General features: G+C 43.4%; 1 protein-coding gene across 3 annotated transcripts in view; it reads right to left on the bottom strand.

Annotated features, from left to right (window-relative positions):
- Positions 1-15,891, bottom strand: part of HEATR3 (HEAT repeat containing 3) — a 47,116-nt gene that overhangs the window by 17,780 nt on the left and 13,445 nt on the right. For all 3 annotated transcript variants that reach the window (XR_015060289.1, XM_085889080.1, XM_085889081.1), the window contains exons 6-9: positions 8,704-8,850; positions 6,655-6,917; positions 5,453-5,543; positions 5,184-5,350 (exon numbers count right to left, since the gene is read on the bottom strand). Coding sequence is in view for 2 of the 3 variants with exons in the window: in XM_085889080.1 (XP_085745206.1) it covers positions 5,184-5,350; positions 5,453-5,543; positions 6,655-6,917; positions 8,704-8,850 (668 nt within the window). In the remaining variant the exon portion in view is untranslated. The remainder of the gene's footprint in view (positions 1-5,183; positions 5,351-5,452; positions 5,544-6,654; positions 6,918-8,703; positions 8,851-15,891) is intronic.

Below are 15,891 nucleotides of genomic sequence, written 5' to 3'. Positions count from 1 at the left end.
ATTGCTGCAATGTAAGGTAGAGGTGAAGCTCAACCATAAGCAGGATACCTACTTGTTTATCAATAACTACAAACACCTGCTCCTCATGGGAGTGGCAAGGGGGGGGGGGGTGAGGAGGGGAGGTGGGTGAGGGGGGGGGGTGTGGAATAGTTTTTTGTGTTCAGCCACCAAATTTCAAAGCATTTCTTCCCACAAACGAATGTTTGTTTGAACGCATCTCCCACCCCCCCTCCACATCTACGATGATTATTGTTTTCATTATTAGTCCAAGAGCATTAGGTCAAAATAGGCCCTAACCTGGACATTTTTGGTAACAAGCTGATTTTTTTCAGGATAGGTCCAGGAATAACATACTAAAAGTCCTCATAAATCCTCCTTGAGCGTTTTCCGCAATCCAAGATGGCGTCCAAAATGGCCACCTCTTCTGTTTTTCTCATAACTTTGCAAGCAGGTTTCCCCAAAACACACTTTAAATGTCTACATATATGTTTTGAAGTATGAGGAACTCATTAGAATACATCTTAAGAGATGCTGAAGCACGCAAGTACCAATAAGACCTCTTGAGTTCTTCCAAAAATCCAAAATGGCGTCCAAAATGGCCGCCATATTTACTGTTTTTTGTCATAACTTTGCAAGTAGGTTTCCCCAAAACACACTTTAAATGTCTAAATATATGTTTTGAAGTATAAGGAACTCGATAGAATACATTTTAAGAGATGTTGAAGCACGCAAGTACCAATAAAACTGTTTGAGCTCTTCCAAAAATCCAAAATGGCAGTCATTAACAATTTTATCTCAAAATTGTTTAAATATTTATCATTAATTAATTAACTGTGATATTTCATCCTGAAATATTCAACAAACATTTCAATTATAAATGTGGTTGCTGTGCATACAGTATTCAAATCAATTTGAATGTTAAAGTCTAGAAGTGTGCCCTTAATCGCTTATGACATTACGAGGGAAACATTGTACCATCAGTTTGATGCTAAACAGACAGGGCGACATAAATTTGCCATATGGTCCATTTTCGTCACCTAAAGCTCGGAAATTGAAAACTTGGTGCTAACCTTTTTTTACCAACAAGATGCAGTTGATGTCTACCATGAGGTGAGTTCTATTTGAAACATTCCGTTATCATTAAGGAAGTAAAACTATTATTTTTGGTACCCAGACTAAATGCATGATCAAAATTTGTGTCTTCATGCATGTACTACACAGTACTGTGTAATATCACTTGACAGGGAATTTCTGTGGAGTAGTCTATCGTTACACCTAAAACATTGTATTGAATCATTTTATTTGTTTCATGCAGATGAAAAGAATTATAGTATGATAGAAATCAGAGTGTATGACACTCCTTCCTATTGGTACATGTATGCTGTATTTGTATAAAAGGTTCGTTTTTTGTGTGTGTCATGTCATTCCTATATTGTGATATGCTAGTATACATTCATTATTAATAATAGCAGACATTTTAAAGTGCCTTTTCCATTGGATACAAAGTGCTATGAGATGTCATCCCTGGTTGTCATAGGAGATAAAATATATTACCAGGCTGCGATAGTACAAGTGCAGTGCACATCTAGGGATAACAAAATAAGTTAGTCTTCAAGTCACATATTACATGGCAGTGAATTTCTGTGGAGTAGCCACTATCATAATCATTTTCCTCTCGGGTTTCCTTGCGAGATTTTCTCTGCCCAATAAAATTCCTACCAGACATTCTGGCACCCCACAATGAGTTGATTCATCCGTAATTTAACTTCACAGGTATCAATATGTAAACATGCTATAGAGTACTGTGATTGTGATGTGTTATAGAAATTGCAGAATCATGTGATGGCAATCATGTGATGGCATTGGCACTTGTGTGCTTCTACATCTCTTATAATGTATTCTATTGAGTTCCTTGTACTTCAAAACATATATTTAGACATCTAAAGTGCGTTTTGGGGAAACCTACTTGCAAAGTTAAGAGAAAAACATGAAATGGCGGCCATTTTGGACGCCATCTTGGATTGCGGAAAACGCTCAAGGAGGATTCATGAGGACTTTTAGTATGTTATTTCACACACATTCCTGGACGTTTCCTGAAAAAAATCAGCTTGTTACCAAAAATGTCCAGGTTAAACCCTAATGCTCTTGGACTATATACTATGGCAGAAAATTGACATATTTTCGAATGATTTGTACAACTTCTATGAGTTTGATTTATTTGTTATAAAAAATTCCCAGTTTTAAAGTTATTCTGTCCAGTGGGCTGGGAGTGCAAATAAGTCAAACACACGCCAAATCATATATTTGCAAATACATTCCTGCAAAGACACTGGTGAAAAATAACAGTTGCCGATGCACTAAAAATATGGTGAAAACATGGAGAGAGAGAGAGAATTAGTGACATTCAAGAGTGATCAAGAAAAGAGCAGCTCAGAAAAGCACACAAAGAAATGGCACAAAGCTCAGAGACAAACAAGCGTCATTAGACCAGTATGTAACATTTGTCTCACTGACTGTGTCCTGCTCTCATCCCTCAAAATCCCCAACAGTACCTTTGGCTGCAGATTACACTCCACAACCACCTCTTGTCACTGTGCTATAACATCATCCTAAATGACAACTGCATTTACATCTCTCTCCACCAACATGGACCAACTTCTAAAACCACTCAACAAGTCCTTTATTCACAACTCAGTGCTGCTCTCCCTTTTGGGCTGGTGCCCCTACCTAGCACCTTTCACATCTTAATACCATCACCAGAGAACAAGACCTTCAAAATGATTGGAATCTCCCTTTATAAAGCTGAATCTATGGGCCTGTTACTCACACCTCAATGACAGGTTGGTGGCCTCTATTTATTCTACCGACTCCCTTTTTTTTGGTCTTGCACCCTCTGCTCTTTCCGCACTTTGTATCCGTTAATTTTCTCCAAGGCACAAGCATTCTGCCAGTAAACCACTTCCAGTGAAACGCCCCAAATCCAGTCTCACTGCTCACCTCCACTTACATGGGACCTGAGCAGAATAGGTTCCGACCCTGTCGAGGTATAGTGCAGCAGATCTTGACACTACATAGAGTCGTAGAAGAAGCACTAATCCATCAGACCGATTTAGTGGTGATTCTTGTTGATTCTCACAATGCTTTTGACAGTGTGTTAAGAGTGTGCATTTCTAAGATCCTAAGTTCATATAACATTCTTCAAGCTCTCATCAATGGCATCACTCCTTTGTATCATAACATGAAGGCCGCTGTCATTACACCAGACAGGCTATCGGAGATGTTTGACACAACCTTCGGGATACTTCACGGAGATACTTTGGCTGCTTTTCTCTTTGTCCTTCTCCTTGATTGAGTGATTCGCACCACTATCCCAACTGAGGATGGTTTCAACTGTGCAGAAGAATGAGTAGTTGCCACCCAGAGAAGAGATTGTCAGTTCTTGAATATATGGATGACTTAGCCTTTCCTTCAACCTCAGCTGCTGGTGGGCAACGCATGTTCACCAACCTGGTGCAAGCAGCGGCCAAATTTGGACAGCATATCAACAGCACCAACACAAAGGTACTGACTATCCATTGGACTTGGATATACAAATCTCCTATAGCAATAAAGCTGGAGCTGTGATTGCACTGCTGTGCTGCACACAGTTTGTTTACTTGGATGGCTCCATTCCGAGCCAACATGATGACTTCCGGAGACATTACATACTGGCTTGGGTGGCAATCAAATCCAGTATTGAACTCTGCTGCTCTGCCTGACCAAATTAGAAGCAAGATATGAAGCCGCTGTAGAAACAGCACTGTTATACAATGCGAACACTTCACCATTGACCGAGATCTATCAGCAGGAAATTTATGATGTACACTCACACCTTCTCAGAGCGGCCTCAGGATATATTGGCTGCTGTGGATCACTAATAAAGAGCATTTCCAGCATGCCAAGCTCAAACTACCAAGCCAAGTGTTGCAAGCACAGAGATTGCAAATAGCTGGACATATTATTCGATGTGAACTGCAATGTACTCAACCAATCCAACAGATGTTGACCTGGTGTCCCACACAGCGGTTGTGCCATGGTCAAGGATGCACCAGGACTTATCTTGATGGGCTCTTGTTGGATTGTGACACCCCTGACCAGATCCCAGCAATACATCTCAGAATATTGGCCAATAATAGGGTTATCCGACATCCCTACTTCAATGTTTTACGTGTTTTTTTTTGTATTTGTACCTGCGTCCTGTATGTGACGTATTATTAATTATTATATTACATTTGGCTGCTGTTACAAATAGCAATACAAAACATGAGGAAACACACAAGGCATATATTGATTACCAATGCACGAGACATTTGACAATTGAAGAAAACAAAAACCAACAACAGCGAAGTCGATGGCACACCATCGCAAATCCCCACGCTTCCCACCTAAAGTTGAAAGATGGCAAAAGATTCCACCAGGAATGACCCAATATCAAATTTTTATCTCCACCTCCCCCACCCCAACCCCGTTTTGACCTGCGAGCTGAAGTCCCCACCTGGGGTATGAACTTGGTGCCAAATACAAAAAAAAAGTTACACATTTCATGCGTCCTTCAATGTTGATTGCATATACAGTTTAATGAAAAACATATAAAAATGTGCCTGTAATTGCATTTTCAGTATTTGACCTTTTGACCCCAGCACAAGGGGTGGGGCCAAAATGATAATGCCATTGCACCTTTGTATCGTGTGGTGATCATAACTCCCAAGTTTAGGGAATTTCTACCCAACCATTTAGGAGGAGATAGCGTGCCGGACAGATGCCGTAGAGCCGTAGCTTACAATATCCTCCTGTTTTTTTTTTTTTTTCAAAAAGTGTGGGGATAATTAATTAAGACCAAACTGTGATCTCCGAAATACTTTTCCCAGTTATTTCAGTTTTTTAGAGAAGGAAAAATGCCCAAGTGACCATGCCACCTGCAAGTGTGAATAGGGTATAAAAACGTCACAAGATCATACGTACATATAAATAGAGGAAAAGTTCTAACTCCTACTCCATTCACCTTAAAATTCTCCTTTTCCTTTCTCACTCTTCCATTTACACCACTCCCTCCCATGATCAAGAGCATATGCATTCATATCAAACTATAAAACTATCAAACAATTTCAGTACGAATGAAAAAAGTCTAAAACCGAAAAAGATACCTTATGTGGTATGTCATGATTGACGAGAACGTCGTGAACTTCAGCAGTGAAGCAAAGGGGGGTCAAATGAACCTCAGATTCAGGGCAATAAACATCATTATGCCCATAAACAAGATCATCCAAAGGTTCTTTGATTTCCCAATCATCCTTGGCTTCATCCAATGATTCTATGATTACACAGTTAACAAGAAAAAAAAACTCACATGAGATTAATCAGTGTTATCAGACCTTGTAAACAGAATGCAAAGAGCAGGGAGTATGAAACCCACCATCCTTGTAGCACATGTTTACAATAACTTCCAGTGCCGTCTGCTGTGCGAGCAAGATTGCCATCATTTGTTCCAAAACCGAGTCCGCTGTCTACAAAGAAAACAATCCTGAGTGATCAATAAGGATATCAAGCTGCTAGTACTCATATTCTCAAAGAACAACTCAGCTCACAACTGTATGCACAGGAACTTTCCTCCCAAAACTCAAAGGGACATCTCCTTTTTCATCCCTTCAAAAAAAATTTTTTTGAAGCATCTCTTCATATTCACACACTACCTTCTTGGAAGCAGTAGTTTTTAAGAATTTTTGTCTCTGAAACCTTGGAAAAACAAAGCAAGATGATCAATTGAAATCAACATGATCATACTACTATATATACAGTATATAAAATTTACTAGTTGTGCATTTTTTGTTTGTGGGCTTGTTGTCATTATATGCACTCCTGAACCGCTAGATGAAATGAGATAAAAACTGGTGGTTGTACTCAGGGTGTGCCCAGTGAGGTTTTAGGGGATGAAAACCATTCATAGTCCCAGGGTTCAGGGTGTGGGGAGGACCCCAATTGTCGATGTAAATGTGTATCGTTTAACACCACCTGGTGAAAACCGGAATTACAAGTCATAAATCAAAAAGTGGGGGAAATTGACCGATCTGTAAGGGCAGGTTCTTTGCTTGTTCAAAGAATCCAAGCAGCTTCATATACCCCATCTGCTTTGTGCAGTACATAGTCAGCACATTCATCCTTCCGTTAAACCCAAATTTCCTTTACGCTCATGTCCACCCAACCATCCATTGGGACCATACTCTGTGCAGAGCGTTGGTGCTGCTTAAGCAGTCTCCTGGACTATCAAGCACAATCCTGAACGGGTTGCCACTACAACACATGATACCAGCAAGCTAGCGCTCATTTTGCAGATCTCGGAAGGATGACAGGCAGAGTCAACCCCACCTGTTATTAATTCAACAGCCGAGTGGGATTTGAACTCAGGATCCTTGGATCCAAAGCCTACCACCCTAACCATTAAGCCAACACCAGGCATGCTCATGCCCACTAACCCCTCAAGAGCAAAGTTGTTTTCTTTTTCATTTCCAATGTAAAGCCTGCCAAAATTGAAATCTATAAATCACCTCAGACACGAGCACATGAAGTCAAAAACCTAGATGTCCAAAGAATGGAGGTATTTGATGCATTTATACTCACATGGTCTTTTTGTCGAAACACCATTTCTTCTCCAGTTTCGCTCTCTTGTGGTTTATTCTTTATTTGGCTCTGGCTTTTCGGCTGCTTGCGGGACTTTGTAGGCGTTGTTACTTCTGGCTGAGTTTCCATTTTCTCTGCGGCAAGCCTGTGATGCTCTTGCTTAACATCTACATCAAGTATGGTGCCCAGAACTCGGGTCATGGCGATTAGGGCCTCTGCACGACTGTGTGCAGGAAATGCATCTTGGAGGTTCCACAGCGTGCCTGAGAAAATTCACGTTGTACTTATTCTGACAGTTCTACAGCATAATTTTTACTACTTTGATGCATTCACCTGGTACTATAAAGGATACCATTACAATATATCTCCATTACAATATCCTAGCTGATGCAATCTAATTCCAACCCTGAAACAGGTTGATGCATTTTCAGACAGTGTAGAAGCAAACATGGTTTAACCCACTGATTAGTCTATTTTTTATTATTCATAAATTTCAAACCTCGTAACTGAGCTATATAGAAAATAAAATTAAGAGCAAATAATTATCGTAATTATGGTGCAGAGTAGCATGATGAAAACATTCCATTGGATACTACAGATAAGTACTGCAACATGTCCAAGTCTTGAGAGACAACAGGCATGCGGGGCAGTTTTGCCCCAAGAAACACTCAACTGACTGACTGGCTCAATTCAAAGCAGTCACGAGAACAGTCATGTGACCAATGTGTTTGTGTGAAAACAGTTGCTGCATTTCCATGAAGCAGGACAGTTGCCAATTGAAATTCATAAACTCAAGCAGGAGGGAAAAGTAGACCACTTTCACCAATTTGAAGAGCACCAGGTTTATTTTTTTTGTTTTTTTTTTCCCAAAGCTGGAGCTTTCACTTTTAATGCAAAGCATTCGGCAATTAAAACCCACGTCCATTCATTATTGTTACTTTGCTGCACATTCAATTGGCTTAAATAAATCCTTCGCCATTCTCTATAAACAGCTTTATCACCACGATCTTCATCAAATCCAACGGCATCATATTGCAGGCGAACAACTTTTTCATTTTATTGTCGTCACTTTTGTCGTGAGTTCCTGGAAGCTCCGAATAGAGCTCAATGTACAGTGCAACAGGTACTATAAGTGAATGGGTGTAGATTTGAATTGCCATACAGGAGAAATGATAGCTGCAACTTAAAAACAGAACATCCTTGCTCGTGCTAACTGCATCGTTCTAATGTGAACCAAGACAAGGTAGACAAATTTGCCCTGTTAAAATAAGTATGGCACTGGCAGACTCAAGCAGCATCTTTTTGGCCTGAACACTGCGAGTTATCTTGCTTCCAATTTTAAAATAAATTCCTAATTACTATAGTCACCAAAAGTGTGCTCATCTAGAAAAATAAAGGATGGTAAACCGCAACATTGTGCGGCCAATCCTTTCAGCACCGATTCCAGGAATTGTTATTCTCAGTACAACTAATTCCTGACCGGGCAGGAAATATTTCTGGCTTATCCTGGCTAAATATGTGCGAATCCAAAACATTTCAGTAAAACGATTAATCAATCATCCTATAGTTTTTACTTTACAAAAAAAATGAAGCCACAATGCATTACCGACCAATGCAGGTATTGTTAAAGAGGAACGCATTAGCTGTTCATAAATAATGGCTTACCACCTGGAAAGAAAGCAGCAGATAACAAAATAAATAAATAATTAATAAGATTCAATTTAACTCATTTTGCTGAGATCAAGTACTCGTGCAGTTATTGATAGATAAAGGAATATCTTATCCTTTTCTCAAACTACAATTCCATCCTTACGAGTTAATTTTTTTTTTTAAAGAACAATCAAGTTGAATTTATTTTTAATACATCATCCAAATTAGGCAAATGATAAGCATATAGTACCATTCAATAATCTGTGAACCCATTGGATTATCTGGTTAATATACCCAAGAGCTGGGCAACAAGAAATATCCAGACAAATTTATTATCGTACTGGGATGCACAAGCATGAACACAAAATTAATATGATGAAACATGCAAAAGCTCATTACCCATTATGAGGCTAAGCAACAGGAAGTGCATCAATTGCTTCTCAGTTCCCTGTGGTGTAAGGTAAGCTTCAAGCACCACCAAGGATTCTGGTGAAATGGACGCCACCAATTCAGGATTATCCTCGGTCACAGTGTTCAAACAATGAGCTGGTCCATTGTGAGGAAAAAGGAAAAAGGAAAACAAGGGGTGGAGAGTACTATTAAGGAAATTCAAACAACCATTCCATCCTAATGCACACGCATGCAGACACACACAATGCAAATCCACCTAGCTCAGAAAAAATTTCAATCTGATAGCTAGCTATCACAAAATGCACAAAACACACAAACACAGTCACTAAATATGGTGTTTGACCAATACGTGCTTTAAAGGTACGGCCCGTGTGCACCATGGTATAGAGTCCACCAGCGTCTGTAATTCTGCAGGAGGGATGCGCACCATTCTTCCACAAGAAGGCCAATCGACTCACACTTGTTTGAGAGAGGTGGAAAACGCTGTCTCAGGTGTCATTCCAGAATATCCCATAAATACTCGATTTGGTTCATATCTGGTGACTGAGAGGGCCATGACAGATAGATAACACCAGCGTCATGCTCATCAAACCATTGGGCAACCACACGTGCTCTGTGGATGGTGGCATGAGGGGGGCCTCCTCTTGCAGCCAAGCTAGCCATAATTATAGGCAACCAGGCCTGTGCAGCATTTTAATACATGACCTTAAGCATGTTGGGAAGTTATTTCCTAAATTTACACATGGGTTACACCTGTGTGGAAGCTGTTGCTTGGTGTCCTTCATTTACCCAGGTGTCTCAATTTTTTGTCCACTCCCTGTGTGTGTGTGTGTATATGTATATGTATATATATATATATATATATATATATATATATATATATATATATATATATATATATATATATATATATATATATGTATATATATAAATAATTGTTGCGGTTCTCGGAAACAAATGCACACAACAGATAGGTGTCCCAAGACAGTTATTCCATTATTTTCGTATAGATAGTCCCTTTCCTTTTGTTAAGGACAATGAGGGAGTGCGTTGCGATGATCTAATAGCTAGGGTTGTTTTCATAATTTTCTTCTTCAATTCATCCCTATTCTTCTTTTCGTCTGATTATTCCTGAGGTAAATCAGCCACGTGCGGCACCACGGTGAGGAAACTGCTGCACAGAGATCCTCATTCCCAAGCGAGCCCTAAACCCAGCGTGTGCGGCGAGTATTGTGTGCTTGGCAGTGCGGGGTTGTCGACTCGAGCTTCCAATGGTCTGGGGAGGATTGCCGGTTGCATTGAAAAGGCATGCGAATGAATGTCTCTTAAGAGGCTGCACGAATGGCGTTTTTCACGGCACGGAAAACCAGCACGACGCCCATGCTGCACGAAACGCGTACGGATGCCGATAAAGCCGACTCCACGCCATGTTGGGTGGGATACGAGTGTGCGGGTAGAAGCGGCTTGTTCCTTTTCAACCTCAATATCCGACATATTGGTGTTCACCCCGCGCACACGCTAGCGGAGTCGTGTGAACGCGAGTGCTGGCCACGTGCGTAATGGCAGAACCGCACGCACTGTACGGAATGTGCTCGAAAGCAGACACATACGCCGCTCGTGAAACGTGCATGGATTTATCCATGGCGATGTACGTTCGGTCCTCGCTGGCAGCAGAGGATTCTCCACGAATGGTGAACGTCTTCTCGTCTCTACGGCCAGCAAAGCTGCGATCGAGCCGGGAATGTACAGTGTGGGCCACGTTGGCGCATGTGGAGCGAGCGCATTAATCGACGCTGGTCGAACGCCCGAGCGGGCATGAGGGACCCTCGACCGGTCGCTCGGGCACGGCCCGGTGTTTTTTGCAGGACGATTCGCGTGCCAATTTCAGTGTGGGCGATTCGTGTCATGTCGTGGGGTCGGGGCGAAATACGTTCGCTGTCCGGGATGGCCTTGTCAGAAACGAAGTGAGGCGGTTTCCGGCCTAAGCTGGCGAGCCACCTGAGGGGTCGGGGCCAATCAGAGCACCCGATTCAGGTGATGACGTTACGATTCGGGATGGCCCCTCCCCCCCCGAGCTGCAAATCCGATAAAGGTCAGAGAAGTCCCTCTGTCTCTCTTGTTTTTTGAGTTTCTCCGCCTTTCTCTCGCCTCGTCGACACCGCCACGACCCGCCTCCTGCTGCCCGGACTCCGCCCACACGATGTCGACCCCAGCCGCCTAATACTCCGTCCTCGCACTCGAGATTCCGCCCATTCTCGACTCAAGATCCTCCTTTACGGTGCCCAATTCCTGGTTCTAAACTCCCTCTTCATCAGGTTGTGTGTGTGTGTGTGTGTGTGTGTGTGTGTGTGTGTGTGTGTGTGTGTGTGTGTGTGTGTGTGTGTGTGTGTGTCCTGTCTGCCTAAGTAAGACTGCAGAAGATAGTTATTATTATTCTTATTAATTTCACGTTAAGTCTGCTCTGTGTCCCCTTTTGTAAGTTGCCTGTTTATTTGCTGTACCACACCTCTCTCCCCTATCTCTGCACAACACACCCCAATAAATCTTTATCGTACCACATACCTTTCCTCACCCACTGTTAATAAATCATTAGGAATGTTCCCAGCTCATCTTTGTGGTTTCTTTCATTGATCCAGCATGGTCCGAATCCTAGTTTAGCCGGGACTTTATTCCCAACGATTCATTCCTTTTAGCCGGTACGTCCTTGGCAGTGTTGCTCGGCTGCATCCAATCCGGTAGAGTGATCCGGTTCGGACAAGGCATAACGAGGGCGTGTTCCCCGGTAATTGAACCACGTGATCAATTTGGTAACCCGATTAACCAATAGACGGGAGGACCCTAGGTCACGCAGTTAAGTTATTGGCGTCTATTGTCGGTTAAGCGACCCGCCGCGTCATGGAATTATCAGTGTGCGATGGCCTACAATTCCGGGGAGTCTGGTGGGAACAGAGATAGCTTCCCCCACCTAGTGGTCTTCTCACCCGACCCCCAATATATATATATATATATATATATATATATATATATATATATATATATATATATATATATATATATATATATATATATATATATTCATTACCTGTGAAGTACCCATGCGACACATGGGTGGGAGACCAACATCTCAAAAAAAAAAGTTTCACTCCAACATTGAGAAGGAGTCTCAGGAGGGAACTTCAGAGCACCACAGTATTCACACTCATCAGTCATATTTCCCATACTGGCTCAATTTCCGCATGCGGGAAATGGCGAAACTGCAAATGCCAAATCCTTGAATGACTTTGCATGTGGAGAGAGAGCAGCTTCGTACGGGTGGAAACTCAAAATCACAATTGTATCAAGATATTACGGAACCAGCGAATGTTTCCACATGCAGTGAATGGCAAAACGACTAATGCTGAACCTGTAAATGTGTTTTCATGCGGAGAGAGAGCGACTTCATTCGGGTGGAAACACAAAATCATAATTGTATTGAGAAAGTTATGTTACCTCCCACCCATCTGAGGATGGAGAAAAAGCAACAACGTTCAAGTGGATACTCAAAATCACAATTGTATTGAGAAATTTATGAAACCTCCCACCCACTTTAGGACACCCATTGGGTCCCCAAAAGGTTCCCCAGAAAGTTTGGCAGGGCTATCCCCAAAACTGAGGGCGTAGTTCGGGGATGGACAAACACTCCTGCTATGTATGTATGTATGTAATTATATCTTCTTCTTCTGCTTCTTCTTTCGGCTGCTCCCGTTAGGGTCGCCACAGTGGATCATCCGTATGATCCGCATAGTGATTTGGCACATGTTTTACGCCGGATGCCCTTCCTGACGCAACCCTGGTCGCCTCTTACGACACAGGATCTGGTACACCTATTTTAATCGGGGTATACACCGGTCCAGTATACTGGTACTCATTTCGCCGACCTCGGAAGGATGACAGGCTGAGTCAATCCCCTGGTGTATTAATTCGGTGGCCCAACGGGGCTTGAACTCAGGACCTTTTGGATCCCAAGCCGCTGCCCGAACCACTCCGCCAACACCAGTATGTATGTTGTGTGTGTATATATATATATATATATATATATATATATATATATATATATATATATATATATATATATATATATATATATATATATATATATATATATATATATAATCGTGTCCAAGGGGTTTAACCCCTACCCGGATGGATGGCAAGGCTTCTCCTTTGAAGGCTACAACCGAGACTCGAAGATTAATGTGCGCGTTAACGGGGTGTAATGGCGGCGAGGTGATCCACCTCGGAGAAGCACAGCACAGGGGCGTTGCACCATGACAGCCCACCGCTTCAGTTTCTTCAAAGGAATACATTTTATGAAAATAAATGAATGTTTACAACAGACAATAATTCAAAAAGGTAATGATAATAATAATAACAAAGTAAATAAATCCTATAGTCAAGGCACCTCCCACACAGACTCAAATACAGACAAAGGGAACACAAAATGAAAAGAAAAACATTCCCTTTTAACTATTCCTGGACTTAGCTCGGACTAGAGTTGATCCTTGGAGAACTGGAATTGAGGCGCTTCTCTTGTAGCGGGACGAATGCACGCCAGGCAATCCACGAGGGGCACTCCACATCAAGGCTCAAAGCCCCAGTGCAATGGCTTTGTTCAATAGCCGCGTCGTCCTCCTCGGCACACACTCAACCTCTGCTTTCGCCTCTCCAAACAATGCGCCTCGTGCCTCCACTCTGATCACGGCTCTCCACAAAATGTGCAACCTGCCTTCCTTTTGACGTCGATCACGCCAAAATCTATCCTCCGCCTCCGGGGCATGGTCTGCACGCACCAAACCTGGGAAGTCATTCTTCTGACGCCATTCCCATCAATCATACCTCGGGGGCGTGACTTCGCTTGTTGTCAACCTTTGAAGGTGGGCCCTTCTGCCTGTATGTTGTGGTTTCAGGAACGGGTTTCCCACCTTTATTGCCGGTCTTGAAATATTAAAACAGAGGGAAAATTCAGAGGGGAATCACATACTGGGGAACTTATTCTTACTCAATCGGCTAATTAACACCGCACCACCCTTCGTGTGGTGACACGTAACACTTAAGCTCACAGGTTCCCTACTTACACACATCGAGGTGCCTCCTACTCGTCCACGGACCAAGCAAATCGACACAAAGCTATATTCCCTATTAGATTCTTCCATCTACCCCCACAATCGTAACAAATATAAAAAATATATTGTTACGAATCTGGAAACCATGCGCATTCAACATTCAGGTCCCAAAGTTAGTTATGCCGGTAAGTACATGTGTAGTCAGGACCCCGTCCTTTTGTTTAGCGGGAGGATTAAATGTGTGCGTTGTGACGTCTTTAGTTAGGTTTTACATCCAACGAGCCATCCCAAACCTCCCCATCATGCTTCATCACCACTTGCTGGCTGCTCGTACCTTGATTTGCCGAGAGGGAACCTGGCGGTTCCGGTCCTCGGTCCCCACAAACGATAGTTTTTGTACGGTGGGCCTTTCAGGGCAGACCCTCTTGCTCTGCGCAGGCGAGGTCACGTGGCCACGTGGAGAATATGGGGTCTCCGAACAGTGGCCACGGCTCCGCCCTGGTAGGGTGCGGCCATAGGCCAATGAGGGACGGACAGTGAGATGATTCTCGCCAACGCCTCTCCGCATGTGGGAAGAAATATAGATCCCCGAGCAGACTCGGTTGTGGTGTTCGTTGGCGTTGGCGCTAGGAGATCTGGAGTACTTGAGTGGTTACAAGTTGGTTGACTGTGGTTGGGCTGGAGAGTGAGTGAACCAGCCTGTTTGTGGACCTTTGGTGGGTCCCGTCCAAGACCCTAATCTCCGCCCCGGAGCTCCGATTGCTCCACGTGGCTGCTGCCACGAGCCACGAGTCCCACACGTGCGGCTGGGACCTTCGACGACTCACAGGTGCCCATCCAAACTCTGACCCCCAGCTCGTCTCTCTCATCGGCTGGAGGGCCCAATAAAAACTCCAGGGTTTCTTTTCTTTTTGTGTGTGTGACTGCGTGTGGGCCCGTCCATAAGTAGAGTAAGTGCTTTGAATCATTGTACATTCCTGCTCTGCATATTCGCTTCAAGTCTTGCCTCCTTGTCTTTTATTGCAAATAAATTATTAGAAATGTTCCCAGCTCGTTTCCGTCCTTTCTTTATTTGGTCCAGCATGGTCCGGGTCTGAGTTCAGATGGGGTTTCATCCCTGATAATCCGTTAATCCAAGCCGGCACGGCTTTGGCAGTTTCTGCTCGGCTGCAACCGAACCGGAGTTGGTAGTCGGTAGATGGAACTCTACCGCAGTCGGTAGAGTGACCCGGTTTGAGAAAGACGTGCCGAGGGCTTGAATCCCCGGTAGCCAAGACTGCGTGGTTATTTTTGCCATTTGTAGGTAGGCCTAAGTCACAGTTAGTTATGCCAATCAGTTATGTAGGCCTAAGTCACATTTGCCACGGCGGCCGTGGGGTCTACAAAATCTACGGCCACTAGCAATTATAGGGCAGCCGCAGTATTTCCACGGTCACACAATGTAGCAGTCACATATGCTTTTATTTTTTGGGGAGACGCACGGCGTATTTAGAAATTGTGGAGACCGAAAACGTGAGGGTGCCGTGCGGTCTTTGATTTGATGTTGCACGGTGATCTTAGGGCGTTCCTGCGATGGCCATAGAATTTTCAAGGCAGACGCAAGGTGCTCGCAAGGCGACCGCAGGGGGGGGCCCTAAGGGGAACGTGCGGCCAGACGGACGGTAACGAGTGGGTTCTTTTTTTTTTAAATCAGTTTTTTTTTCGGCTTGTCGAATTGCTACAGCGAACGTAGAAATGAAAAAAGTTTTAACTCCGCGCTATAATTCCACAGCGACCCCTACGGCCTGTAAAATATAGCCAAACGGCGTAGGGCCACCCTGAGGCCACCGCAGAAACTCTGCGGCCGCCGCACGTTTCTGTCAATTCAGAGGGCGTACGGCTGCCGTATCCTCGCCGTAGAGCAAATGTGACTTTGGCCTTAGGTTCATTGGGATCTAGACAATTAACCCTATGCCACGCGGTTGAGATATTGGCATTTCACGGTCGATTAATCGACCCGCCGGCTTCGGAGTTATCCGGGGAGACGGCGTAAACTTCCCCACTGATCCCCGGCCCACAATTTCTATATATGTAT

The sequence above is a fragment of the Eptatretus burgeri genome, chromosome 7 (assembly GCF_056783735.1).
Source record: "Eptatretus burgeri isolate ZD-2024b chromosome 7, Ebu_testis_v1, whole genome shotgun sequence".
In the NCBI taxonomy this organism is placed as follows: Eukaryota; Metazoa; Chordata; class Myxini; order Myxiniformes; family Myxinidae; genus Eptatretus; species Eptatretus burgeri.
The sequence above is the reverse complement of the archived record's forward strand: the minus strand, read 5'-3'. Positions and strand labels throughout refer to the sequence as shown.